This window comes from Coffea arabica, chromosome 2c, assembly GCF_036785885.1.
Source record: "Coffea arabica cultivar ET-39 chromosome 2c, Coffea Arabica ET-39 HiFi, whole genome shotgun sequence".
NCBI lineage: Eukaryota > Viridiplantae > Streptophyta > Magnoliopsida > Gentianales > Rubiaceae > Coffea > Coffea arabica.
The window spans coordinates 20,140,853-20,167,402 of record NC_092312.1 but is presented as its reverse complement, the minus strand read 5'-3'; the positions used below and the strand labels follow the sequence as shown (position 1 = coordinate 20,167,402).

The 26,550-nt window shown below is 37.3% G+C and overlaps 4 protein-coding genes and 1 long non-coding RNA gene across 12 annotated transcripts; 3 read left to right on the top strand and 2 right to left on the bottom strand.

The window, feature by feature from the left end:
• The first annotated feature begins 3,429 nt into the window (after positions 1-3,429).
• On the top strand, positions 3,430-7,276 carry LOC113726714 (uncharacterized). Its single transcript, XM_027250578.2, has 10 exons — positions 3,430-3,696; positions 3,858-3,968; positions 4,085-4,150; positions 4,247-4,420; positions 4,515-4,628; positions 5,426-5,497; positions 5,620-5,703; positions 5,788-5,888; positions 6,196-6,280; positions 6,657-7,276. Exons 1-10 carry the CDS (start codon positions 3,625-3,627, stop codon positions 7,044-7,046), a joined length of 1,269 nt encoding a protein of 422 aa, XP_027106379.1. The 5' UTR covers positions 3,430-3,624; the 3' UTR covers positions 7,047-7,276.
• Positions 7,277-8,750: 1,474 nt separating this feature from the next.
• Positions 8,751-12,947, top strand: LOC113726713 (uncharacterized). Of its 3 annotated transcripts, XR_011839176.1 has the most exons (3): positions 8,751-9,939; positions 10,334-10,535; positions 12,449-12,947. XR_011839176.1 is itself a non-coding variant. In XM_072075081.1 (2 exons), the coding sequence occupies exons 1-2, from the start codon at positions 9,232-9,234 to the stop codon at positions 10,472-10,474; spliced, it is 849 nt and encodes a 282-aa protein (XP_071931182.1). In that variant the 5' UTR covers positions 8,751-9,231; the 3' UTR covers positions 10,475-12,947. The 3 variants fall into 3 exon arrangements, 2 of the variants coding, with proteins under 2 accessions (XP_071931182.1, XP_027106378.1); XM_072075081.1 differs by having other exon boundaries at positions 10,334-12,947; XM_027250577.2 differs by lacking the exon at positions 10,334-10,535 and having other exon boundaries at positions 8,757-9,939.
• Positions 12,948-15,961: 3,014 nt separating this feature from the next.
• On the bottom strand, positions 15,962-17,928 carry LOC113722639 (uncharacterized). The gene is made up of 2 exons (XR_003456775.2): positions 17,278-17,928; positions 15,962-16,927 (listed from the first exon to the last, which is right to left on the bottom strand). It is a non-coding gene; the product is annotated as an uncharacterized lncRNA (long non-coding RNA).
• Positions 17,929-19,364: 1,436 nt separating this feature from the next.
• On the bottom strand, positions 19,365-22,674 carry LOC113726712 (large ribosomal subunit protein uL3-like). Of its 2 annotated transcripts, none has more exons than XM_027250576.2 (6): positions 22,553-22,674; positions 22,163-22,266; positions 21,795-21,905; positions 20,856-21,160; positions 20,218-20,627; positions 19,365-19,828 (listed from the first exon to the last, which is right to left on the bottom strand). In XM_027250576.2, exons 2-6 carry the CDS (start codon positions 22,245-22,247, stop codon positions 19,570-19,572), a joined length of 1,170 nt encoding a protein of 389 aa, XP_027106377.1. In that variant the 5' UTR covers positions 22,248-22,266; positions 22,553-22,674; the 3' UTR covers positions 19,365-19,569. The 2 variants fall into 2 exon arrangements, with proteins under 2 accessions (XP_027106377.1, XP_027106376.1); XM_027250575.2 differs by having other exon boundaries at positions 22,163-22,269; positions 22,553-22,632.
• A 372-nt stretch (positions 22,675-23,046) lies between these two features.
• On the top strand, positions 23,047-26,550 carry LOC113726711 (COP9 signalosome complex subunit 8-like). Of its 5 annotated transcripts, none has more exons than XM_027250572.2 (6): positions 23,047-23,280; positions 23,457-23,536; positions 23,651-23,832; positions 24,868-24,975; positions 25,774-25,954; positions 26,224-26,550. In XM_027250572.2, exons 1-5 carry the CDS (start codon positions 23,197-23,199, stop codon positions 25,911-25,913), a joined length of 594 nt encoding a protein of 197 aa, XP_027106373.1. In that variant the 5' UTR covers positions 23,047-23,196; the 3' UTR covers positions 25,914-25,954; positions 26,224-26,550. The 5 variants fall into 5 exon arrangements, with proteins under 5 accessions (XP_027106373.1, XP_027106375.2, XP_071931181.1 ...); XM_027250573.2 differs by having other exon boundaries at positions 23,075-23,280; positions 26,265-26,550; XM_027250574.2 differs by lacking the exon at positions 25,774-25,954 and having other exon boundaries at positions 23,057-23,280.

Here is a 26,550-nt window from a genome sequence, read left to right as displayed (position 1 = left end):
CATCCATTCAGAAATGTTTGCAAGTGATTAGGTAACTAGACTGCTATATGTTTATGGTCTACTAATTAATCAATGGCTACATTAATTAGGATTACCATCTAGCTCACCACTAACCCTCATCTAATTTGCTTCACTTTCTAGACCATATATGCCTAGTGCATATTGTACATCTTTCTCAATTTCTCACATTGAACCAGCCTTGATTTGCATGATGAAAGAGGCCCAATGCAAATTCGTTAGAACCTTCAACTAATCGTGATCTTGAGGAAGTATTTAAGATGATAATGGAACCTACAAACCAAAAATGGCTGTCTATCTGTATACTAGTAAATCTTTTAGGACACGTACGTCTTAACTTCAAGCACAATTCCCTCTTTCAGGAGCTTTCATGCTCAGGGCACCTAATAATATTGAAATGTGGTGCGATTTCTGTTATTATATATCAATTCAGATTAGGGAGGCAACATTGTGATAATGGGTAAAAAGTGGAGGCTGATGGGTGCAATGAGCTTTTTCAGCTCTCTGAAGAATGGTACACCAGCGATGGACGTGGCCTATCACCTACGAGGGGAAGAAGATTTTCCCGTAAACAGCCGTAATATATAGTTCATTTAGCTGGCTATGGAAGGAACTACATAACCTTAGCAATTTAAAGCCACTAATTAAAAAGGTTGTTCAAGTGGAATTCAGTATTAATTCAGTAATATTCCCATCCTAGCACTGGCTGCTAGAAGAGGATGTACGGATTTAGGGTGTTGAGTTGCCACCCCACAGCAAAGGGGGAAAAGCTAATGAATGAAATAGGTGAACCATTCATTAACTTCTCTGAATTTTCATGTATAGCTAGTTTCTAACTGGGGTATATGGATCCGAGGAGCTCATTTCTTGTCCCATATGTACCTTGAATTTTAGCTTAGAGCACCAGATAGATAAAACGCATTAAAAAGAAAAAAAAAAGGTGAGTCGAATATCAAATTATAGCATCACATGCCTCCTTTAAATGGTTGGTGTATATCTTGTAAATACCATAAGGTTAAACTTATATTTTTGGCGTATCGTATTTGAATAAGAGATTATTTGAAATAACATCGAACCATCTTCTAACTATCTTCTAATTTGTGGATTAAGAGTAGAGGAATCCAAATGAAGAACTTTAGGTCAACTAGTTAAACACAGGAACGGACACTTGAATTGGTGCAAGTATTTGAAGGCAAAACCCTCAAGAGACTCTCTCAGGAGTCAGCACTTAGGACTGACTGAATTATCTTTGATCACACCAGTTATTGAACCCTTCTGGTGTTTGAAAAAAGATGTATAGAACATTCGACGGATTATTTTCTTGGTAGTGCAAGTTTGGTGCAGCACATTCAACGGAGTATTTTCTTTTAGAACTTCCTCTTTTACTATTGCCTATGAAAAAAAGAAAGCTATTGCCTATGAAAATGAGATAATTTTGGGTGTAATATCTCGTACTCAAACTCATACATCTGCTGAATTGCAAATTAGTGAATTAGGCAAGTGAGAGTCTTTTTTTTTTTTTCATTCATTTTTTGAAGTTCCTCGAAAGTGTTGCTTCCATCTTGACTCTACCGCACGTGTCGTGGGCTAAATTCTCGCAGCGAAAGAGCTGCGTTGCCTGCCTTGAAGTACAATTCTCGTCGAGGCAATTCGACTCTCTCTCAAAATTGCATCACTGTGAGTGGGCTCTGAGAGTACAGCCCAATTATCCTTCAGAAAAATCAGCGAGTTAATTTTGCAGAGCGTGGCCCAAGCCCTCGTGACGGATCATTTTTTGAAAAACTGTCAATAGCAAAATCTGCATAAGTGGAAAGAAATTGCATAGGCGGAAATTAGGCATTTTGTCCACTTCACCAAAATTTAGTTGTTTGTGTGGCTAAGATTTCATTTTTAAAAGCTTTAAAAACAGTAGATACCTGACCTAAATTCCATTCAAAAATTAAAATCGACAAAAAACAAAAAAAGTTGATGTACTGGTCCAATCTGCAATAGGTAGTCTCCCGCAACAATACTCAAAGGCCCAACACCGCTAAGCATATATATTGGTCCAGTTAGTAGGGATCGATCTGCTATGGGTCGCATCCATGATTCATCAGCTGAGCAGATCGTTGACGCTGGATTTGCTATAGCAGAGCCCAACAATGTTCTAGCTCACGATCACGGAACCAAGCTAACTTTTGGTTTTTGAGGCATGTGAAAGATAGCATCTAATTTCTGTCTTTGTTTTTTTTTTCCCCCTTTTTTGAGAGAGTCTTTGTATGTTTTGAAGGCCGATTTTTTCTTTCCTCGTGAGATGGTCTACATAGAAAAATATTCCTCCAAAAGTTTCTTAATCAATATTCATATTTGAGGGAGAAAAAAAACTTAGGAATACGTCAAGTTCATATTCCTCCATCCTAAATTTACACCAACCGATGTATTGATTGTTAGTATCATTAGTATTACTGATGATATACCGTTGATATATGAAGCGGAGTCGATATTGAGCTGATTTGATTGGTGACCGCTGAGCTAACTGGATCGAGAAGATGACCAGAGTTGAATCTTTGGAATCACTCCAACGCTCAACTTAAATCTAACCTAATTTAATTACTTTGATGCGTTAAGGGAATAGTAAATGTGTACTAATTTAAGGATTACAAAATATTTATACCGAGATTAATTCTAAATGCGTGTTAAGATGGCGTAAATCAAATTGACTCGTAGGGCCCAGTTCATCGTACATCCATGTTATCTCAAACTCTATACAACGTGGGAAGAATGATACGGGGAATGGAATGTAACGAAAGATTTTGAATTCGAGACCCTTCTTCATTTATATAAGAATAGAAAATTCTATATGAGATATAAATAGAACAGAGACGTATCTAAATTTGTATAACGTGTGAATTTTGGATAGGATTTGAAGGGGTGCGAATTTATAGAGTTAATCTAGTAAAATTATAGATCTCACAATGTAGCGATTTGATTTGACATACTTCGGATAAAAAATAATTAAAAAATATGTTGGGAAACAAAAAAGTAAAAATTTGTGTCCGGAAAACTACAATCCAAATGTGAACTAACCAACTCCCAACAGAGGAGCTGGCTACCACTGTATATGGTGGGGTGGGAGGTCAAGGGTTCAAACCTTGCCTCCCATCAATGTGCCTTAATATGAGGAGTGTTCTAAATTCATGCGGATAAGTGGTGCACTCGTCTGGTCAGATGGTGGTTAAATCCTCCTCAGGTTCCCCCGACTCAATTGGCTCACTCCCTAGCGTCGCTTCCCTTATAAAAAAGTAAATCCCCCCCTCTTATTAGGAGTAAGAGTACGTTAGGTTAAGCTAGATGTGTCGCTAGTGAAAAAAAAAAAAAAACGTGAACTATTTTTTGCTTAATTGAGCGGCCAGCCAGTAGCCTGTAGCCTGTAGCCTAGCATAGCCGGTGAGACGTGAGCGCCGAGGGTTTTGGTGTGGTGCTCCTCCAGGGCCAGGCACAGGCAGGATTCAGTCACAATCTACATATCAATTAAAGCAGTGCCAGGTGAAGTAGCGGAGAGACATAGCTGGGCCTTTTCATTTTCATTTTGATTTTTTTTTTGTTTTTTTTACCATAAAATATACCATGGCTGCTGTGGAGAAGACTGAGGAAGAGCTTCGCAAAGAGATCGAAGAACTCCATCGCCAACAGCGCGAGGTTCATCTTCATCTGCCGCCCAACCTCGTTATCTTTTTCCCACTAATTCCAGCCTTTTTACTTCAAATTTATGTCTTCCTTTTCTCCATTCATATTGCTTGCATGCGGAATTAAACTCAAAACAATTGCTGTAATACGGTTGTTTTATTCATCTTTCTTAGATTACTGAGCGGCTTCGCGATCCAAGGGGTCTCCGCCGCGGTGCTTTATCCGTCTCTGCTCCTCGCAATTTTGCCCCTAACGGCGGCCGCCAGCGTGGCTTTGTTAGACCTGTAAGTCTTGCCTTCACCCCTATGCCCTTGCCTCTACCCCTCAATTGCAGACACATTTTACACCAAAGGTTTCGTTAGTTGTTGGTGTTAATTTTTTATTTAATTGGGTCTTTTAGGCTGATAGGACCGATTCCGAAGACCAACCTCCTCCCAAAAAGCGACTTTCTTCAGCTGTCTTCAAGGTTTTGTCAAAGGAACCCTAACCACCTTTTGTTTTGCTGCCACATTTTATTATTGCATATTGAGATGCCTGAACTTACTGTTTGTTGTCAATGAAGGTTGAGGATGGAGAGATTGTTGAGGATGCTTCCTCTCCGGCTGCTGCGAAAGAAGTGGCAAACAAGCCTGCTGATGTGGAACAAGGTGCTGGGAATTCAGCTCCTACCCTGAGTGAGAGGAAGCCCTCCAATTGGTCTAGGAGGGATGCTAGTTATCAAAAGCCATCTAGAATGGTGAAGTGTCTTAATCCGTTTTCAATGATGCACTGTTTGTTCTCTGAATGTGGAAATTCAAAAGTTTGAGTTGGTCTTGAATCATGTCATTTAGGACTTTGACATTCCTCCAGCTGAGCATGTTCCCAGAGTATTGCCCAAGAATGAGGATCCTAGTTTGGTTAACAGGAACAAGAGGATGCTGAACCAGCTTCGTGGAACCCTGGAGGTATAGCAATTCAGTATATCCTCTTTGTTGCATCGCAGATGTCATTGGTTACTTAACCATTTGAATCCAATTTTGAATGTCTTTGTTGTGTTTAAATGAATTAAAACGAAATGCGAGTGATGCTATTGAAGCGTGCCATAGTTGTTATCAGGTACTTAATCAATTGGATTTGGTTGTCTAGATCTTTCTTCTTTTTAAATGAACTAAAACACATTGCAATTTGCAAGTGATCTTATTTAAGCTTGTTCTATGACGTGTAGGTATTGCAATTTGTTTAATGTGAGAAGCTTGCCTCATGTTGGCTGTTTGAGCCTGTCATGGTTTTCTTCCTTTTTTTTTTTTTTTCACAGAGTGTACATTAGATTACAACTTTTTGCCTTCAGACATGGACAAGGAGGCAAAGTTTATTTTGTCTTAGTAGTACATCGAAACTTAACTGCGAGATGGAAGGGAGATAGGGATAGCCTAATTAGGAGCATGGCTGAGGTGTCAAGATATCAACCATCTAGGATGAAGTGGTGGGCCGCTACTTCTTGGCTGTTATTTCAGCCAATAAATTTATACCCGATCGCTGTGTATTCCTCTCTGCTAAAGCAAGAGGACTTCCCTTTGGTTCATCTCTGGTTGATCATATAATATTTGTGTACCTGATAAATTGATATTTGCTTGAACAATTATGTGGTCACTACACATTGCAGTATTTAGAAAATGGAAAAGTATCAGGTCCTATTCTTTTCCGTAACACATCTGAATAAGGAAGTCAGTAATTTTTTTTTATTTGCTTAAAACACTTCCAGAAGTTCAGAAAGGAAGACATGCAACTTTCTGGATCAGAAGCATACATGCGTAGGTCAGATTCACTCAAAAGGGTGAGTGCTTATTATTTCCTTTATAATATTTGTATCAGTGGTTTTTGTTGCCTTGGAGCTGCTATGCTTTTGTTTGAGTCAAGTATTTAAATAGTAAACAAGTGTTTGGGGATGTATTGTAGGCTGAGCAAAGGGCACGTGAAGAAAGCGAAAGGCTTAGACAACAAGAGCGCGAACAGATTGCGGAAAAGCGGAGGAGAGATTTGGTCTGTTTTTCTTATATCATGTGTTTTTATCGTTCTTTGTGACTCTCTAAAACTGTATTGGATTCCCCCTTTTTTCTCTACCAGACTCTTAGAGCTCGTGTTGCAGCCAAGGCGGAAGAAAAGAAACTGGACCTGCTGTTTCTTCGGTGGTGTGAGCATCACAAAAAACTTGGCAATTTTATAAGGTGTGTAGGATGGAACAGTTATGATCAAGCTTTTGGAGATGAGTCCTTTTTACTTTTAACTTGGTTGTCACCTCTGATCTAATTTTTTATTATGTCGCTTACTGCAGGTTATTTCTAATTTTGGTCCAAAAGTGTCCATATTCACAATTTTATTGACACGAAGATAAGTTTCTTCTCGTGTGGAGAATGTTGAAGCAGTTGATTGATATTTGCTTTCATAATTTGCAGGAATTTGTGTTGATCAAATGTGTTCATTTAACGTGTTTTATGACTCTTTCTTTACTTTTTCTGGGTGTTTCTTTTTTAGGACAAAAGCGGAGCCTTCCATATATTACGCTTTTGCCAAGCCATTGGATGAAGATGTACAGTTGGTTGAGCAGGAGAAAGAACAGGTGCGTTCTGTTTGCAATTCCTGCTTGTAGACTTGGGTATTGTTTGCCTGTGCAAAAGCGACAGAAGAATACAGAAACTAATTAAGCTTATTATCTAGTTTTGACGTGGGATATATGAAGCAATAATTAGCACTAACAGTGGTTAAATTCTGTCGAAGAGTTGTTCATTGCCCTCCAGCACCAGTAGAACTTTATTGCATTTCACCGTTGGTTGTCGGAATTTATGACTTAAAAAGTTCATAATAGAAGTTGGCAGCGATTTTTCAGTATAACTGTGGGGATTGTAGCTAAAAAATTAATTTTGTCCAACATTATTTTTTCTTTTTTGGTATCGGTGTTAACGATTTACTGGTTCTTATTCCCTGGGTATCATCAGATGTTTCAAGAATGGAAAGCTGCAAGGAGAGAGGAGCTGTCTCAATACCAGAAACAGATAGTTGAGCAGTACGTGGCAAATGTTGAGAAGGAGCTGGAGAGGTGGCAAAATGGAAGGAAAGGTAGGAAAGCAAACAATGAAATGGCAAATTTACAGGAGACAATGGACAAGGAACTTGAGACCCACAGGCTTGAGCATGGTCCCAAGACCAGAAAGATTCCTGGTGGAACCAGCAATGAAGAAGAGGAGGATGTGGAAGACATTAATGTTGGGGAGGATGATATGATGGATGATGTTCTGGATGTTGATGAGAACAGCAGGAGAGTTGATGAAATAGCATCAAAAGCAGAAACTGGAGATGGGAGTCCACAACCTGAGAACAAGGACTAGTAATATCTGAAGCCTGTCCTAGTTATTTTGTAGGTTTTGGTCTGTAGTTTCTTGTCATTTGAGTTTTTCTTGTTACTTGGCTTCTATTTTTTTGATAGGTATGTGGTTTTATTTAACTAGATGTCGAGTATTGTGTGTGTTCTTGTTTAACCCTCCAGTTTTGTGGCGTCAAACAATATTCGACTGGGAGAGGTGTGCTAAATTAGTTGTATACATTAATTGGTTTTTAAGCTTTTCCTTCTAAAAAAATAGTTCCTGGGATGGCTAGATACATGAAGTATTAGCGGCCTGACGCAGGATGTTTTGGACATTCCCTGGAGCGTTGGGTCATTGGATGTTTTAATTTCAACGCAATCCTTGCGAGCGTTTACGTGTGGTATTTTGTCATGTTGATGCCACCGGTTCGGTTAGCTGGTGAGTGCGGATGGATGGAACTCTGGGGGGCCGACTTTCGGGTGAGTTTTGGCTAAGCCCTAGAACTTTCTAATGCGATCCGGTAGTTTGTGGTGGTGAATTATTAGGAATAGACAGAAAGTCTGAATATTATAGCAGCTTCGCTGTTAAATTGTGGCGTTGCGTTATTCAATTCGTGTACTGCATTTTTAAGTATACAATATAATATGGTAGCAGATTGTACGAGTGAAATATATATATATATATATATATATCTATAGCACTGCAACTTTAGTTAGTACGGTCTATTATAGAGTCCAAATTGCGATAAATTTAAAGGAGTAGGTTGAACGTTAGTTACCTCCCAAAGAGGGTAAAAAAAGGGTGAGTGTATGCAGTCTATTTGGCCTCTACTCTTCTAATGCACGTCAACTAAATGAAAAACTGAACATGGGAGTCTCATCTACTCATGAGTTTTTTTTTTCGTCTTCCCTTTTCACACTCTTGTTTCTACAATGTGATTTATCAATGATATGATAGTGTCCAAAAACGAACATTTCTGCCCAAGCCGCCCGAGCTGGGAAGCATTCCCACTAATTACTAGAAACAAGCGCTAGAAACGTAACAAGTCGTTCCTAGGAATCATCATATTGTCCCACTGGGAAGAATTCTGGTGCGAGGGTAGTCTGTTCTGTTTTTCATCTCGAGGAAAAAGGTATAATAATATTTGTACTAGTGTGTATTGCTAGTCAACTGCCACTTCACTACTAGGACTAGTACACTCTGCATCAGAAAACGAAAGTGTCTGATTGAGAGTCACTAGACTGATTATTGTTTTGGATAAAAACAGGGAAAAAAAAGGGGAAAGGTTTCGCACAAATTGTCTTGACAAGACACACAGGGCAATAGTCATAAATATAACACTGAGACAGAGCACAAAAACACCACTCCCTCTCCCTCTTAGAGCAGAGAGGATCAACCTTGCCTCCCCGTTAAAAATTGTCACTTAAACGTGTGATTTCTCTTGAATCTACATGATTATTGTTTCTCTATATGCTTTTTTTATACGAGTGTCTCTTTTAAATTTACTTACATGATATCTTTTCTATATGCTTTTCCATACAAGTGTCTCGCTTAAATCTATATGGGTGTTTCTCTTACATTTATATGATTCGATAATGATTCAGTTCACGTTACTTCATCGTAATTTTGTTGTTGGATCACCCTCTTGATATTAAATTAGATAGGTTAGAGCAGGAGTGGATAGTTACAATAAACCAAACAAAAAGAAGCGCAAAGAGTCTCAATCCCATAATAAATAACACTCAACTAATATTATAAGAATATATGGCTTTGAATGAATGGGTTTGCTGGGAGGTTTCGATTCCAGGGGCCACCCACATCATGCGTATAATGTACAAGGACACATGCATACATGCACATAATTGGTGGAGTAATACCAAGTAGCTCACCTTTTTTACATTAGCCAAACACAGCAACCACACCTGCTTTTTTGCTCACTCACATTTTCTTTATTTTTGTTCCCACTTCTTCTTTGAGAGCCTTGAGGAATAAGGAGGAGGAGGGGTTCTTTTCTATCTTTTCCCCTTCCCTGTATATCTCTCTTGGAAAGCAAGCAAAGCAAACATTACAGAGTAAAGCAAAAAAGGAAAGAAAATACAGCGACAACAACAACAACAGAAGAAGAAAGACCGACCGACCCATTCGAGGACGTGAGGTGGGGCTCCCCCCCGCCCCCCTTTCCAGTTTCCACCTCCCGTTAAATACTAAAATGACCTCCAGACCACCCAACGCCACCAACGGCACTCACCACCACTCGCACCCACCACCACCACCACCACAACCTCCCAGCAACACCACCAACGCTACCGCTCTTACTACCCACCAACCCCACCCTCCTCCTGCTCCTCCTCACTCCCATTACTTCCCACCTCACTCTTCTTCCTCCTCCTCCTCCAAGGCCTCCTTCAAAGGCTGCTGCTGCTGCCTCTTCCTCCTCTTCTCCTTGCTCTTCCTCCTCGTCCTCGCCGTCATCCTCGTCGTCGTCCTCGCCATTAAGCCCAAGAAGCCCCAGTTCGACCTCCAATCCGTCGGCGTCCAGTATCTCGGCATCAACTCCAATCCCAATCCCACCCCAACCCCCACCTCCTCCTCCTCTGCCTCTGTCTCCCTAGCCATCAGGATGCTCTTCACCGCCGCTAACGATAATAAGGTCGGGATCAAGTACGGCGACTCCAAATTCACGGTGATGTACCGGGGGATCCCTTTGGGACGGGGCACTGTTCCTGGGTTCTACCAGCCCGCCCATAGCGTCCGCCAAGTTCAGACCACCATTGCGGTGGACCGGGTCAACTTGCTCCAGACCGATGCTGCCGATTTGCTGAGGGACGCCACCGTCAATGATCGGGTTGAGCTGCGGGTGCTGGGGGATGTTGGAGCTAAGATCCGGATTCTTGGCTTTACTTCACCTGGGGTGCAGGTTGGTGGATTAATTTATTAGTACTAATTTCTACTCCCCATTATCACTGCGAACAGTACTCCACTACCAAAATTTACCATCCTACAATTAATTATTGCAATTGTTGTCGCAGCCCATTATCACTCGAAGCCCCCCACAATACACCAAAAAAAAAAAAAGGGCAACCAGTGGTATAGTTGCTTTATGGATTCTTTCTGTTAGACAAATTGCCAAATGCTCTGTCCAAGGACTGAGAATTTTAGTAGTGGCGTGTCCCATTTGTCAACGAACAAACAGTACTACTCACTAGCACAGGAAAACAGAATTATTTATTATCATTTGACAATTACTTATAACGCTATGGTGACGAGGACTGAGGAGTGTGGAGGGCTTACTTTACTATTGGTTTTCTCAGGTCTCTCTGGATTATGGGTTATGGGAAAGGCCTCCGCAGCCGCAGGGGGGACGGGGTTTTGGGGGAGGGGGTGGGTGGGGCGTTGTGGCCAGGGAGGTTGTTGTCGGCGTGGGGATATCTATGTGTTGCTTTTGTCGTTAGCTTGCCTCCGGTGTGAGTGCGTAGAAAATGAAAGTTATTGTGGGGGTGTGGTGTTGCTAAGGTACGCCGGCTGCTGGATTCCCGTTGGCTAAAATACGCGGGAGTTGTTGGCTGAGTATTTGCATTAACGGTAGTATTACCAGGCCTGCTAGTAGGACTAGGATTATTAGGCTGCCCCTGGTATGGCCGTATGGGGCACTGGTCCAGGTAGGGGTGTCAACGGGTGAGGTTTGGGTCCGGATCCGACTCAAATTCGATAAATTTTTTTGAATTTGGGTTGAAAAATAATTTTTTGATACTCAGACTCAGACCGTACTCGTTGCTTTAACCAAAAAATGGATCACATGCTGACATACGGAATATAGGATTACGATCCATATCTTCGAATAATATATTAATAATTATAAAATATAAGTATTTTTAAATATATTTTTTTATTAAATTAACAATTTAGTAATGACTTTATAGATTGATTTGTGGTTAATTTTGGATTAACTATTGCAAATTATTAGTAGTTTAGTTTTATAATTTGATTTATTTAAGTTTGGAGATTGAATTTGTTATTGATTTTGGATTCAATTTTAGAATGTTTACGTTTGAGTCTTCTCTTTTGGGGTAGACTCGGACTTGGTTCTAGGATTAAAGATCCATCGAATATACGAGTCGGGTCCTGATCTAATATATACGAGTCCGGGGACTACTACTAGCAGGAGATTACGGCTGGCTGGATGTCGTCAGCTTCTTTTTTTTTTTTTTTTTAATCACTGCTATGCCATTAAATTAAATTACTATTGGGCCATTGGCATGGATTTACTACCGTCTCTGAGGCATTAGTACCGGTACCCTTCTATTTCTGGGAGGGATGTGCTTCGTTTTTAGAGTGTCAGTAATAATTCTTTCTCTGTTTTCTTCTTGGGCGGAGGGGCAGGGGCTGGGTATGCTAAGCTTTTCTTTTTTGGATTGGTGATTATTATTGGTAAATAAGCTTCCATTTGCCTTGTTTATCAGTTGGACCTTTTGCTTAATTTAATGCTTGTCATTGACTCCTCATCAACATATACTACTTATGATGTAGTATCCATCTCCGGTTGGAATGTTTTTTGTTTCTTTGCTTTGTAGTCTTCTGAGTCTAAGTTTCGTTATTTTTTTTTTTTTTTTTTTTTTTATGCCAGAGGAGTCGAGTTCCGTCAACTTACTTTCAGTAGTTTTAGTAGTACTGCATTCATTTGGATTAACTGTTTTTTGTGGTATTTTTGAAAAATTTTACTGTAGCAGAGTTTTTAGAATATAATTTTAGGATATTTAAGAGTAGAAGAGTTTTTAGAATATAATTTTAGGATATTTTTAAAAATTTTAAAAAAATTTAAACTAATTTTTAGATTATCTATCTTTTAGAGAACTTTTTAAAAATTTATTTTATTTGAAAAATTAGTTTTTGAAAAACACCCAAAAAACAAAACAGGGGATTCAACTGTTTTCTGGATCCGTGGCAACTCTTCACCGCAACAGGCGCGTGCATGCTTTTTTATTTTTATTGTATTCAAAAAAAAAAAAAAAAAGGTGTTGTGGAAACTTTTTGGGCAAATATATATATATATTTTTGAAAATAACTTTTTGGGCAAATATAAAAAATGGGATTCCCACAGAACAGAACATGAATTGATGGTCTGTGCTGATGCGCTAGCTAGCCGGTTGAAAAGACGCTTGGTAGTAGCGTGCACCGCCAAATTTTTGTCCCACGGATGCTTTCCGTTGTTTCACGGAAACAACAAGAAGATAAAAGCAAAAAAAAAATCTTCAAACGTTTGTTTGTTTTCTGCTCTGTAGGTCATGTCATGTGCAAAAGAGACTACTGTTTTGGTTGGTTAATGAATAATACTACTGTATGAATGATATGCAGAGACGAACAATAATAATAATTTGTGTTGTGTTGTGTTGGTCTAATGATGATTGAATTTGAATTGTGGGGGGCAGGTATCGGTTGATTGCGCGATAGTGATCAGCCCCAGGAAGCAGGCACTCACTTACAAGCAGTGCGGATTTGATGGCCTCAGCGTATGACCTGACCTGCTCCTCTTCAAACCTCCACCGGTTCTTTCTTTTTTTTTCTTTCGAGAGTGAGTAAATTAAAGAAGACCGCGGAGTAGGAGGAAGAATACTTTTTATTATTTGCACATGGGACGGACAGAGCCTCGATTTATTTTTGGTTGCAAGAACTTTAGAATACCTGATTAGTTATCACTAATTCTTAATTACTGCTGTTATTAGTGAGGCAAATGTTTATAAAGAAATGTAAGTTATGAGAGCATCATCTTTCCTTTCTTTTCTTTTCAAGATCTGTCCTGGTTTGGTTGTAAAGTTTTTTGTGGATGGAGGAGAATCTTGGGGTTAATTCTTTTCTTTTCAGATGTTCCGTCCGCCCGCCGCTTATGAGTGCAGTAATGATTGAAGATAGAAGAGAATCTTGGGATGATGGTCTTGCCTTCTTGCTTAAGCATTGTTGATTCTTTATTGTGCAATCTCTGGCTTTCTCTCACAGTTCTGTCTTCTTCCCCATTCTCTTCTTCTCTCTCTTTCCATGATCATGAAGCATTTTCTCAGATTAAAAAAATACTAGTATATAACATGGTATTGCTGCAACTACTAAAAAAAAAAACAAAGAAATAGAAAAGCATACATCTTATCTAATCCGACTACCAAACTTTTGCGGCAACTTACAGAAAGAAGCATGCTAAGAACTAAACATTTTACATTAACGTGCTACATACAACATAAAAAAGTCTGTAGGATGATGAACATTTGTGGACCACACACCACTTGATTCATTGTTATCTGTTAATGATGGTGGTGTGTGCGAGTCTTTCAGATGCTGAATGTTTTTGGATCGCAAGATTCATGTCATCTGTTAGTGTGTTTTGCTCATGTGACAGTTTTGTTAATTTTTTTTTTCTCGAAGGGCAAGTGTCAATTCAATTAGTTTCCGAACATATAATAGCCTTTCTTTTACTTCTACAATAATTGACAGAGAGATTAAAACAATTAATATGTTCAGGTAGCATCGAAGGTATTCTTATTGTCCTCGCATAACACGCACCAGAGGTACTTGAACTGTGCAAAGCACAGTTTGGGCCCCCTAGAAATTTAATCGAATGCATAGCATCAAATTATTTTGCCACGTGATGAATGAATAAAAATATATGAGAAAAATTGAGCATCAAAGCAATTAAAATTGACAAATATTTATTTGAACTCTCATTTTTTGTTAATCATACTTCCGCTATTATTTTTATCATATAGCTTTTGTTTATTGTAGGAATACAATTAACAAAATATGGAGAATAAATAAAATTTCTCTCAAAATTTGTTGTAAAGAGAAATCCCATCTATGAATTCAACCTCTTTATTTATTGTGATTTGAATAAAAATTTTTGAACCACTATTATATGATACCCAAAAATGAGAGAAAATTAATACACTATAAGTGCATTGATGTATTAATAGTAGTATAGTTTTAGTTGAAACTAAATCAAAAGCAGTCGTAATACTTTTAGTACTTTAATAATGAGAAAAAGTTTAGGAAACTGCTAAAACATGGCACAATCTTCAAGGTTTGTTTGGATTATGAATTATTAGAGATATTTTTACTGTAGCACTTTTTGTGATGTGATGTATGTGAGATAAAAAGGTAATTGGGAATATAAAAAGGTGTGTTGGAAATTGTAATGATGATGTAAGCAAATATATTTTGGCAAATAAACAGCAATCCAAACAAACCCTAGCTTACTATAAACTTTCATATTTTTCTTTCTTTTCATAGAAGAATCCAGTTTATCTATTTTAATTATGCCTAAAGGTGACAACATTATCCTGCAACTCCAGAATATAAATAGCAAGATTAGATAAAAATATGAATTGCTATGTTTCGTGATCTACATATACAAATTAGAATTGAACTATTTTTTATTGCAAAATCATCTTTCTAATCAAAATTTAATTTTCTAACAAGTTTTTGTCAAGTCACACTCTAGGCCGAAAGCCTCAATTGTGACTTCCACCACCAACTGCAATCCTTGTATACCAACCCAATTGATACTACAACACTTGAGTACTTAAAAAACAAACAAAAATTAACTTTAGTTTAAATATATACAAAATCTTATTGGATCATTCAATTAAATTGAATAGGCCATAAAGTAATTGCAAAAAGAAAGAAATGGAGAAAAACGGAGGTACAAGAATGTATAGTTAGATTTATCTTGTTAGAAATATCATATGATGTATCTTTCTCCTAAAAAAATACACAAAATTATAGTTAATTACAAAATGGAACCAAAAAAACAAAGAAAAGGAAACAAAATGTGAAGTCAGAAATCAAATCATGGGAGGAGAAAATAAAAGAATGAATTTTTGTTCTATTATTCATAGAAAATGATCATTGGTATAAAATGAATTCTAAGATATCTTAATATTTCACCTTTTATCCATGAAGAACTACCAAATAAAAATATCATCCTATAAATTTAACAAACAAATGCTAGTTGGCTATAACATTATGATCAAAAAATAGAGCAAACATGAGAGATTAGAGATGAAGAAAAAAGGAAGAAAAGAAAATGTAAAATGGGATAAAAATAATAAAGAATTCTTTTTGCTAAGTAGCTATCATATTGACAAAAAAAAAATGGCAACAATCTTAGTTAGATTAGTTTTAAAAAATAAAAAAGGTGAGGGATGACAGTAGTTACTGCAAGAAGAAAAAGAAGAGCTGGAGTTGATTTTCTCAAGGAGAAAAAATATTTTAATCCTTTAGCCCAATTGAATCAAAAAAGGGAAGGAAAAATTTAGGTAAAATAATCAAAGGTCCACTTGTCAAAATATATGCAATACATGTGTCAAAAAGATGGTTAGCTACAGTAACTTAAATTTCTTTTTATATACAAGGTAGAAAGATGGTTACCTACAGTAACTTGAATTTTTTTTTATATACAAGGTAGATATAATAGATCTTCTATCTTGACCCATCAAGGTAGAACTTGGGAAATAAAAAATAGCAAAAAGTATCACAACTTTCTCAAAGAAGAGTTATGCCACGTGTTAAAAAATATAAATGTTACAATAAACACCCATGCCTTCTTATTTAATAGGTAAAAAAAAAAAGTAAAAAGAAAAAGGGAAATCTGAAGATAGCTTCTTCAAAGGATGAACGTGCCATGTGTCAAAGTAGAGGGAGCCACTTGGTAGTTATTGGAGCTGCTACAGTAACTTCACATCTTTTTTCTTATATAACTAGCATGGTTCTGGCCGCGCTATGCAGCGGCCTACCCACTGGTATGAACAGCTTAATCCGTAACAATGAGGATAATTTCCTAAAATATCATCATGTATATATAAGCTCAAGAGGTAAATACTATGCAAATCACAATAATACATTACATAAACTCAATCATTCATGTCTTAGTAGAATAGATACTTGGATGCCAGCCACAATTACATATTAGGAGGCTTAAATAAGCTTTATTGCCCAATGAAGTACAGCATTGATGGTTAAACAATTACTAAGTATATTACGATCCTTTACTTTTTAAGTCAAAAGAATAATGGATCATAATATAATTCAAAAGATATTGTCTAAGCAATGGAGGAAAGGCAATGAACAAAAGATTTAACAAAAGTACAGAAATAGGCCATATTAGTCTTCCTTTGCTTTAGCTTTCTTGGTTAGACTGTCTTTGATATTTGCAGGTGGACCATACAGTTTTGCAGGTTCTTTGGCAAACTCTTCAGGAGCCTTTGTTGGATGTTTAGCATGTGTGTCTGCTGGTAAATCTTCTGGAAACTCAAGGCTTCATTTTGCTCCACTGGTTGCAGATGTCTGGCTGTCTTTGTAAGAACTGGCTCCAGCAATTTCTTCAAGTACCAACTTTGTGCTTGGTGTGAACAATTGAAGCTTATTTAAGTCAGCATATTTAAGTTTGTCTTTTTGTTTCTTTCCAACATTCTTAGATCAGGGGAATCATCAAACATTTCATCTATCAATCTAAAACCTGTACTAAATTTTCTTTTTTTTTTTTTCATTTTGAAACACAAAAAATCAAAATCTAATTTTACTATAAACAAAGCAAAATGCTAATCCAAAGGCACACAAAATGACAGAATCAAAGCATCCTAGAATAGGTAAAACTAAGTAATATATATAAAATGACAACCTTAATAAGCCAAAGGACAATGATACTAAATGATGTAATTATTGAATAGATAAGCAGCTAACAGCATCATGCAACATTTGAAATAAAAAACAGAGGGAAAAGTAAACTATCATAGCATAACATCAAACACATCGCATTTCTTAATTAAGAGAAAGCAATAAACAGAGGCAACAACAGTGAAAAAAAAACTTGCAGTTCAAAATAGAAGGTGATAAAATAGAAACATACCTATATTTTCTTTGCTCGCCTGAATGTTGGCAAAAGTCCAGCAGCATTTGAAAATAATATAAAAACAGAGAAAAAAAGTAAACGTAAGCTAATCGAAAAAATAGCATCATAATTATTCTTTTATTTATAATATCAAACACATGGCAGTCTTTAATTAACGGAAGGTAAGAACATGGCAATAAATATAAATAATAAATAAACAGAAGGTAAGAACATTCATCAAACTAAAAAATTGCAACTTAATATGCTGACTGAAAAATTGACAGAAACTAAAATTAGTTGCTCAAACTAAAATTTGCAGCTCAGTCATCAAACTAAAACTAAAAAATTGCAGCTCGAAATAGAACGGAGAAAGAGAATAGGAATTACCTAGATTTTCTTCGCTCGTCTGCTGAATACCGGCAAAACTGGGAAACAGAGGTATATATAGAGTTGGAAATAGTAAGTTCTGAAAGCTATAGCATAGATGATAAGGCGGTAGAACAGCCATCCCTAAAATGAGCTGATTTTGGGGAAAAAGAGATTTGAGTGAGCTGTTTTTTAGGGAAAAAGAAGAATTCACGCGAATGTGGATGATTTTTTGAGAGGTAATCCAAAGGAAGTACAATTAGTTGGTGGAAGTACAATTAGTTGCTCGAGGAATTGACAGAAAATTGAAGATTTTGCAGGCTTCTAGATTTTGGGGGAAAAAATTTTACTGACCTAATTTTTGGGGTAGGACAAAAATTCACGTGCGTGTGGAGGATTTTGTGGGTTGCAATCAAAAGGAAGGACAATTGGTTGTTGAAGGAATTGGTAGAAAACTAAAAATTTTGCAGGTTGATTCGACGGGAAGAAAGCGGCTATTTGAGAGAAAGAAAGAGGCTACTCGGCGGGAAAAAAGGGAAAGGGGAAAAGGGGGAAGGAAATTCTGGTAAATGAAGAAGAAGGAAGCTCGATGACTAATAAGACCATTAAGCTACTGTTGACTAACTTACATCATGAGTCATCAGTCATACTAATCATGCTAACAGGCAGGAACATTACTTCTAACGGGTATGACTGCATTAATTTGTATAATTATATAATTAATAATATAATGTAATTCAAAACAGCCCATGTGATAAAAAAATTCACAAATAGTCTACAATTATTGCATTTGACCAGAAAATTATCAAAGAGATATTTTCAAATATACAAAAATAACACTAAATAGTTAGCAACTATTTAATGAGTTAGTTTTCATAAAAAGATTCAATTGACCTTTCAAACCAATTAAAAACCAATCAAAAGGAACAAATAAAAATAATTATATAATGTAATTCAAAACAACCCATGTGATAAAAAAACCCACAAATAGTCTACAATTATTTGCATTTGACCAGAAAATTATAAAAGAGATATTTTCAATATACAAAAATAACACTAAATAGTTAGCAACTATTTAATGAGCTAGTTTTGATAAAAAGATTTAATTGACCTTTCAAATCAATTAAAAACCAATCAGAAGGAACAAATGAAAATAATTATATAATGTATTATATAATGTAATTCAAAACAACCCATGTGATAAAAAGGTCCACAAATAGTCTACAATTATTTGCATCTGACCAGAAAATTATAAAAGATATATTTTCAAATATACAAAAATAACCCTAAATAGTTAGCAACTATTTAATGAGGTAGTTTTCATAAAAGGATTCAATTGACCTTTCAAACCAATTAAAAACAAAATAAAAGGAACAAATAAAAATAATTAAACCATTGTTACCAATTAGCCCCTAAATAGTAAGGAACTATTAAGACCTTTAATTTCAAGACCAAGGCTCAAATAGGCCATTTCTCACTCTTTAAATTCCAAAAATCAGAAAACAAACTCCTTCCTAACTCCTTCCTCTAACAATATATTGACACTTGGCATTCAAGGGAGAACTTGAGTTGTTCTCTTATCTAGTAGGTAGATATAGATAGATATATGCAGAATTTTTTGAAAATAATAAAATAATATTACTATAACACTTTTTCCTAAAGTGATAAAAAGTTGATTAAAAAATTAACGTGATTATTATGCTCCACTTGGCATTTGCAGGTTTAAATAAAAAAAAGCAGTTCAAATCGTCCGATAATTTCTGATTCCGGCACAAGACAAAGTAATTAATTAATCCTTTAACACTACTGTTTGTTATTCAAGACCCTTTCCTCTAAGGAAAAGGCAAAGAACAACTAACTCGAAGATCTCAGGCTCCAGGAAGAGAGCCACCCAGGTAGACAAACTATTAAATTCTTCTCCATGTACAGCAATATATAACCGTTCGGCAGATTTGATCCTGCATTTTCCCTCTAATCACACGCTTCATATCCAAAAACCAAGTTCTACCACCCAAAGAGGTTCTTCCTAAACATTGCATCGGCCATCATCCACAGAGAGCACAGAAAAAGGACCATGAAATTACAAAATCAACGTGAGCAAAACAGGATTTCAAAGACTAACAACAATCCATAAATACTTCATAAAACAATTCTCGCATCATATCCAAATCAGAAAACAAAACTTTCAGAGCAATTTCCTACATGTCACGCAGACTCTGAACAGAGGGGAATGGAATAATTTTTTAAAACTCAAAGTTGTTCAACTCCGGATATAAAACGTCGTTCATGTTTTCATTTTAGGCAACAGACGATTTATGCCTTCAGCCGACCATAGAACTTCTGCTTCTCCTGTGTGGTCTGGAAGCGACCATGTCCAAACTTAGAAGAGGTGTCAATAAACTTGAGTTTAATCTCTTCAAGAGCAACACGAGATGTCTGGTTCAGCAAGGACTGACGAAGTGTGACAACCCTTTTCTTGGGACCAACACAGCAACCCTTGATCAACAAATAATCATCCTTAACCACACCATAGTGGGGAAATCCACCCATAGGAGTAATATCCTTCTCAGTCCTGAAAAGTGAAATTAATTTCCAGTAAGAACAGAATTAAGAAACTAAAAGTCAATCGTAAAATCAGATAATGTAACTGCAAGAGAATTTTACAATTTTAAGAACAACATCATTTCAATTCCGGTTATGCAAAAGAAGTGTACCACGAGCATGTTATTAATATTAATTTCAATGAATCAAAACGTACAGATACAAATCCCCAAAAAACTAAGAATTACAGACTACTCGCAAAAAAACTTGCTTGGTAAAACAAAATAGATTCGGTTGGTGAAGTGAATATATCGCTTGACATCCACAGAAAACATGCATTGCCATCCACTAGTAAGAAAGCCACAATTATATGTCCAAAACAAAGACAAACTGAGGAGAGCAAAACCAATACTTCTGTACCTGTCAAACTCAGTAACAGCAGTATGTCCTTCTTGGCCAGCCTTTCCAAGCTTGTAAACTTTTTTGTTCATCTCGGTACGGTGGTGGTATCCATTTTGACCAGCTCGAGCAACCGTGAAGGAAACTCTAGCAGGGTGCCAAGCACCAATACAAGCTACCTTACGAAGACCTCTATGGGTCTTGCGAGGAAGGCGGGTGACACCCCAACGGGTTACAACACCTTCATATCCTTTTCCCTTGGTTACACCAATGATGTCAATCATTTCATCTTTCTGGAAAACAGCATCAACTGGGATCTGCTTCTCAAAGAAGCCATAGGCATAATCAACCTTCTGTGCAACAGAGCCACCATTCACCTGAATCTCCATTAGATGGGCCTTCTTTTGTTTCAGCCCTTTCATCTTTCTTATCTGCATGAATGACCATTAGTTACTAAATTAGCATTGGTCATAATTGTAGTCCGTCAAAACTTATCAGTGGTTCTCTTACAAGTACTTTGTTTCTATCATTTGGCATTGAAAATTTTTGGCAGGGAGAAGGAAGAAACTGAACTGATCAAAGAAATCAAACAATGAAAAGACAAAGACCATTAACTGAACGAAAGAGAATAAGTTACCATAGTTTGTAATAATCAGTACCTGAGTATGAGTCAAAACACGAATAACAGATGCATATTTCTTCAATTTCTCCAGCTGAGCTTGAATATCCTTTTTCCCTTCCTCAGTCTCATACTTTTTCGAGCACTTGGTGAAGGCCTTCTTCTTGGACTTGCACCAATTCTTATAAAACCTCCTCTTGACCTCCTCGCTAAGATGCTGAGCCCAAACTGTGTTAAGGCAGCGGAGACCACGGGGTGTCTTGACATACCCAACAACTCCAACCACCACCATTGGAGGAGTTTCAATAACGGTAACAGCCTCACACGTCTCCTTCTTGTGCAGCTCTACAGTCCCAATCACAAGATAGAATTCAGAAATTGATCAAAAGAAATTTAATAAAACAAGAATATGGAATAATTAAAATAGGGTATGTCACACTGATAATGACAATGCCTATTCTACAATGCAATTCCTCTAGAAGAAAAAAACCGCATGAAAAACCCAGAAAGCTGTTTGAATTACAAAATTAAAGGTTTCCTCCATGGTTCCCCTTTTTCTTCATCCAACATTACAAGAAGAAACAACTATTACCAGATAATCAAGTTCAATGAATATACATTGTACTTGTCAAAGACAAAGACAATCAAACCACATGATGTCCATTATACCAGCTCACTTGCTTTTGGTCATGACAACCAACACATATCTCAAAAATTAGAGGTCGTAAGGAACAGGTAAGACAGCCATCGAACAGATTAAATAGATTAGTTATTGGTGATAAGCAAAAACAAAATGCAACCAATTTGTCAGAAACAGACCAACAACACCAATATGCCAGTACGATGCCAAGTATAACAGTTGCTACTTCTTAGCAAGCAGAAATACTTTTCAATAAGTTGAGAGAAAAGACAGGCTACAAATCAAATTCACCAAATTTATTAAAAAAAAACAGAGCAATGAGTCAGAAGAGGACTTTACTGGATCCAGGTTTCTCGACTTCTCTGACAATGTGAGTCATCCCAGCCTTGTAGCCCAGGAAGGCAGTTAACTTGCAGGGCTTGCTTGGGTCATCCTTTGGGAATGCCTTCGCTGCATTTATTAATCACAGAAAGAAAAATAATCAAAACAAAAAATAACAGATTGGGAAGGCCACGGAACATTGTTGCAGTTGAACGAAGTTAGCCACTTTTAATACGTAAAAAGTTAATAGTTCAACACATACCAGTTCCGAATTTTTTAAACAAAAAAATATATATAGGAATGAGCTTCAAATTCAATACAAAAGAAAAAAAAAAGAATGAGTTCTGAAATGGCAATGCAACTAAGATGGTAAAATTGAGCTATACCCTTTCCCCTGTGACGAGCAGCTCTCTTCCTGGGGAGGAAGCCGAGGGAACCATGGCGGGGATGCTCAAACTTCCTATGCGACATCTTTCTTCTCCTCCTCCTCCTGCTGAACACAATTTTGGGAATACCAATCAAAGCTCAGATTTTACAAAATAAAGACAAAAGAATAAATGCAGCCCCAATAACATCTGGAACCTCAAATTCCAATCAAAAGAGAAGCACCAAACTTTTCAGAGCAAATGACAAGGCTTTTAAGCTTTCCTTGGGGGATAAACTGATTAAAAAGGGTGGACGGAGAAGTAGCTAATAACGCATACGTTAAGATTCTTATGAATTAGTTATTGCTGAGAAAACAGAAAATGACGAGCGAGGCGTGGAAGATGGAAAACCTGGGGAAACGGCGCTGTTGTGCTGAAGCAAGCTGAGAGAGGCGACCACTCAAGAAAACCCTACTTAAAAACTCTCTGCATTTTTATAGGTACCAGAGGTTTATTAATAATCAACCTTGGAGAAATGGATCGCAGGGGCTAATGGGCTGGGTCGTGAGCCTATTGGCCTTTCAAACGTGAACTGCGGCCCATCCCAGCTTGATAATCTGCACTTCCATAATACTACTAATCTTTCTAAAGTTTAAAAAACAAAAACAAAAAGATTTATTTCATGATTAAAATTTTTAGAATATGACTCTCTTTTTTTTTTTTTTTCAATATTCGATTTTCCAACCCAAACTATTGGAACTTTGAATAGGATTGCCAAACTCCATAGGTATAATTTGCCATCATTTATTATCCTATTCTCACTCTTGCGTGATGGAATACTACAAATCAAAACGAATATCATTAGATAATAATTTGGTTCATTTTGCAGTCCTACCATTTATCCACCCATGGCTGAAAACGAAGGCCCAAATCAAACGGCCCAAATCTGACCAGTTCTGACCAGTTCCGAGTTCCGACTCAGTGATTCACACTCGATAGGAGCCATTAAAGCTCGAGTCCAGCCTGCTTTTTTGTGTTCAGCAGAAGCAGAAGCCATGGATTTCTCGTCTCTCACAGACGCTTTATCGTCCCAAAATTATGCCAAGATCCCTGATATTTGCGAGACTCTCATGCTTCAGGTCAGCTCCTCTTTCTTTTCCATTTTTCTTCTTTAACCAAATTCGTGATTCTTTTCTTTGGGGGTTGGGGTTGTGGTTGGGGTTGGGTTTGGGGCGGGGTGGGGAGGGAGGGAGGGGGATATTACTGATATATAGTATTCAGTTCTATTCTAAAACCCTAAATCTTTGCCGTATAGGTTGCTGCTCAGGGCATTGCGTTCCAAGATGATTGGCCGTACGCGATTCATCTTCTAGGGCACATTTATGTCAATGACATGTAAACTTTTTCCACTCAACTTCCTTCCTTTTTTTTTTCTTTTCATTGTGTAGTTTAATTGGGGAGACGTAATTTAGATTTTATTTGTCCTTTTGGTATTGGGTTTGTGGGCAGTAATAGTGCACGATTCCTGTGGAAAACTATTCCGGTTGCAATAAAGGAGAGCCGACCGGAGGTGGCAGCAGCTTGGAAAATCGGCCAGAATCTCTGGACGAGGGACTATGCGGGTGTTCACGATGCTATTCACGAGTTTAATTGGAGTCCTGAGGCTCATTGTATTGTCGCCGCCTTCTCAGGCAAGTTTGTCTGTGATCCAACTGCATTTTTTGTGCTTGTTTGGACTCTGGTATTGAGGCTTGGGTAAATACTAGTATACGTCTAGAATTCAGTAGCAAATTTGTGGTGCAGTAGTTACATTTTTTTTTTTTTTTTTTTTTTACTTTTTGTTGAGTCTGAGGAAATTGATATTGCATTTGTGTTTAGCTAGAACAAAAATTTTGATTAAATTGGAGTGGATATGGACGATTGGATGCCAACTCAAAGCTGAATTCAGTTGGCTGGAATACCCACCAACAGTTTGACCAACAGAGTCATCTAGTGATTTAGACCTATCTTAAATTTTTTGAGACTTAAAACCAAGCTGGCTTCACTCTTTTCTTTTCAATGGGAATGGGGAGTGGAAGTTTGTTAGCTTAGAACTTCAGAATTTAAAAAGGCGCATCTGAAAATTATTTGTTCCTAGAAGGAGTTGAAAGTTATCTTTTGCCAGTTATGAGTGTCATAAAAAGGTATGCTTTCCTGTTTGGGTGACTCTTCTTGATGACAGATTCAAATGTAGTCCTAAGTCCTTTAGCATATTGTTACTTTTTTTCGGGTTCTTGGCATGTCCCCAAAAAGTTACTTTTGTCTTTTGGCATTTGATGCCTTGGAGACCAGCGAGCGTATATCTTACCCTTTTTTTTGCTTTTATGTTTTTAATTCCTTCATCCTCTTTTGAGTCTATATTGGTGTGCATGCATGTTGTCTTTGTGGTGTGAATTAGGAAGACACATAATATGGGTTGATAGGATGTAGGAGAACATTCAGAATACAGGATTTGGTCATAATATTTATGGTGACCACAAAAAGGAGGCACTACAGCAAAAACAGTAACTGTGATTTTGCTACCAAAAATAACAGTGATATACTTATTTATATACTCTAGCCTTCCCTTTTGTTTCGATATACGCTTGCATGAAAGATTAAAAAAATTTAGTTCTGTTTGTTGAGTATAATTTATTGTGCTTCTAACAAGTGTCTCTGTTTTTACCTTTAACTTGTGCATTACGCAGAACTTTACACTAAAAGAATGTTTGACCTCCTGGTTTCTGCATATTCAACGATAAGCATACAAGATGCAGCGCTTTTCCTAGGAATGAACGAGGATGATGCTACAAACTGTAAGCTTCTTGCTTTTGTGTTTGGTTTATTGTAACGTTTATTGCTTTTGATACATTTGGAATGCACCATACGGATTTGTGGAGTATACAAACTCCATTACTTTGTAAGGCATTGTATACCGTGTTGAGATGATTGGGCTGTATAGTAGGTGCTTTTAGAGATAGTGAGTCCGTCTTTGCTGTTATGAGCAACTATGTCAGAAAGTGCTTTATAATCAGGATGTGGATATCTGCCTGGAAGCTGTGGAGTTGTTTGATCAAACAGCAGTGTCTATAGTGGCTAATCTGCTGAACTCTTTTCTAGGCTAAGGTGGATTTTTGATGGAATATGGTTTCTTAGATCATAGGGATTATGGAGAAATTGAAAGCCTTTTAGTTTGTCCTGGTGTACATGGAAAGTTTCTGTTTTACTTTGATTAATATGCTGATTGCATTTTACCTCGTACTGGCAGTCTGGCACATGACTTTCGGAGGAACCTGGTGAATATCTGATTTGTAGATTTTGGGGATGTTACAACTTGATTTTGACAGACAATATGCTTGTTTTTGCATTACAATTGATAAAATTTTGCATCCTCAAATAACTTAAGATTTGCTGATCAGAAGTCATATAAAAGATCGCTGACGCCAAGTGTTTTCATGTTACACTTTCTGCAAATTGGTGTTTACCTGCCTTGGTTCGATCATTCACTGTTTGCAATTATAACTAAGTCGTTGTGAGCCAGTGGGTAGAGGAGCATGCAGACATTCTTTGGTGAGAGATTGATCAAAATTATGTTCTGATGATGCGTTGTGTAGATGTGCTCCAACACGGTTGGATTGTTGATGCCAATTCTCGGATGCTGACTGTAAAGAGGCAGGCAGTTGCAGCAGAGCAGAAACTAGATCCCAGTAAATTGCAGCGCTTGACAGAATATGTCTTCCACCTTGAACACTGATTTCAACAACCGTCTAGAATCTGTCAGAGCACATCCTCCCGGTAGTTATCTCATTCCAATTGAGTTTACTGGAAGGTGTTTGGTGAAGAATGACAAGTCCTTGGTTTTTGTTTTGCCAAAACATAAAGGGTGTTACTAATATCTTGTTATTTTAGCTCGGATGGTGTTGTTGAAGTCGATCTTGGGTTTTCTTGTGGATAGTGGTAAAGACCACTAAAGGGTGGGCCATAATTTTTGGGGGTGTTATCTTATATTTTTCTCAGCTACCTGTGTCTTATCGTTGATTTTAGTAGATCTCTACCCTCTGCAGATGGAGCTTTTGAAATGACCAGTTTGATCTTCATGTGCCAGAACGATGAATCCTTGAAATATTTGGTGGCCTGGTATAGAATATCAACCAAAAAAAAAAAAAAAAGCACATTTTCATGATGGTGATGAAAGAGAAAGAACGACCAGGCAACTAGTACGTGATACATGTTTGGAAACGACGGAACTCTTAATTTGAAGCTTTTTGTTTGTGGCCTCGCGGGCACTTTCTTGTTTGGGGCGGGCCATAGGCACAATTTAGGATTAGTTGGTTATTATTCAGAAAATTGTTAGTTTAAGCAATCAATTCATTTTCTTGAATTCATTAAAA

Bases quoted from the DNA above. Each gene is read 5' to 3' on its own strand.
- LOC113726714 (XM_027250578.2), top strand. From the start codon at position 3,625: ATGGCTGCTGTGGAGAAGACTGAGGAAGAGCTTCGCAAAGAGATCGAA. The intron at 3,969-4,084 runs GTAAGTCTTGCC...TGGGTCTTTTAG, and splicing joins AGCGTGGCTTTGTTAGACCT to GCTGATAGGACCGATTCCGA. The intron at 6,281-6,656 runs GTGCGTTCTGTT...GGGTATCATCAG, and splicing joins TTGAGCAGGAGAAAGAACAG to ATGTTTCAAGAATGGAAAGC.
- LOC113726711 (XM_027250572.2), top strand. From the start codon at position 23,197: ATGGATTTCTCGTCTCTCACAGACGCTTTATCGTCCCAAAATTATGCC. The intron at 23,281-23,456 runs GTCAGCTCCTCT...TTTGCCGTATAG, and splicing joins GCGAGACTCTCATGCTTCAG to GTTGCTGCTCAGGGCATTGC. The intron at 23,537-23,650 runs GTAAACTTTTTC...GTTTGTGGGCAG, and splicing joins CACATTTATGTCAATGACAT to TAATAGTGCACGATTCCTGT.
- LOC113726712 (XM_027250576.2), bottom strand. From the start codon at position 22,247: ATGTCGCATAGGAAGTTTGAGCATCCCCGCCATGGTTCCCTCGGCTTC. The intron at 21,161-21,794 runs GTAAAGTCCTCT...TTGGGACTGTAG, and splicing joins AGTCGAGAAACCTGGATCCA to AGCTGCACAAGAAGGAGACG. The intron at 20,628-20,855 runs GTACTGATTATT...TCATTCATGCAG, and splicing joins GTGTTTTGACTCATACTCAG to ATAAGAAAGATGAAAGGGCT.
- LOC113726713 (XM_072075081.1), top strand. From the start codon at position 9,232: ATGACCTCCAGACCACCCAACGCCACCAACGGCACTCACCACCACTCG. The intron at 9,940-10,333 runs GTTGGTGGATTA...TGGTTTTCTCAG, and splicing joins TTACTTCACCTGGGGTGCAG to GTCTCTCTGGATTATGGGTT.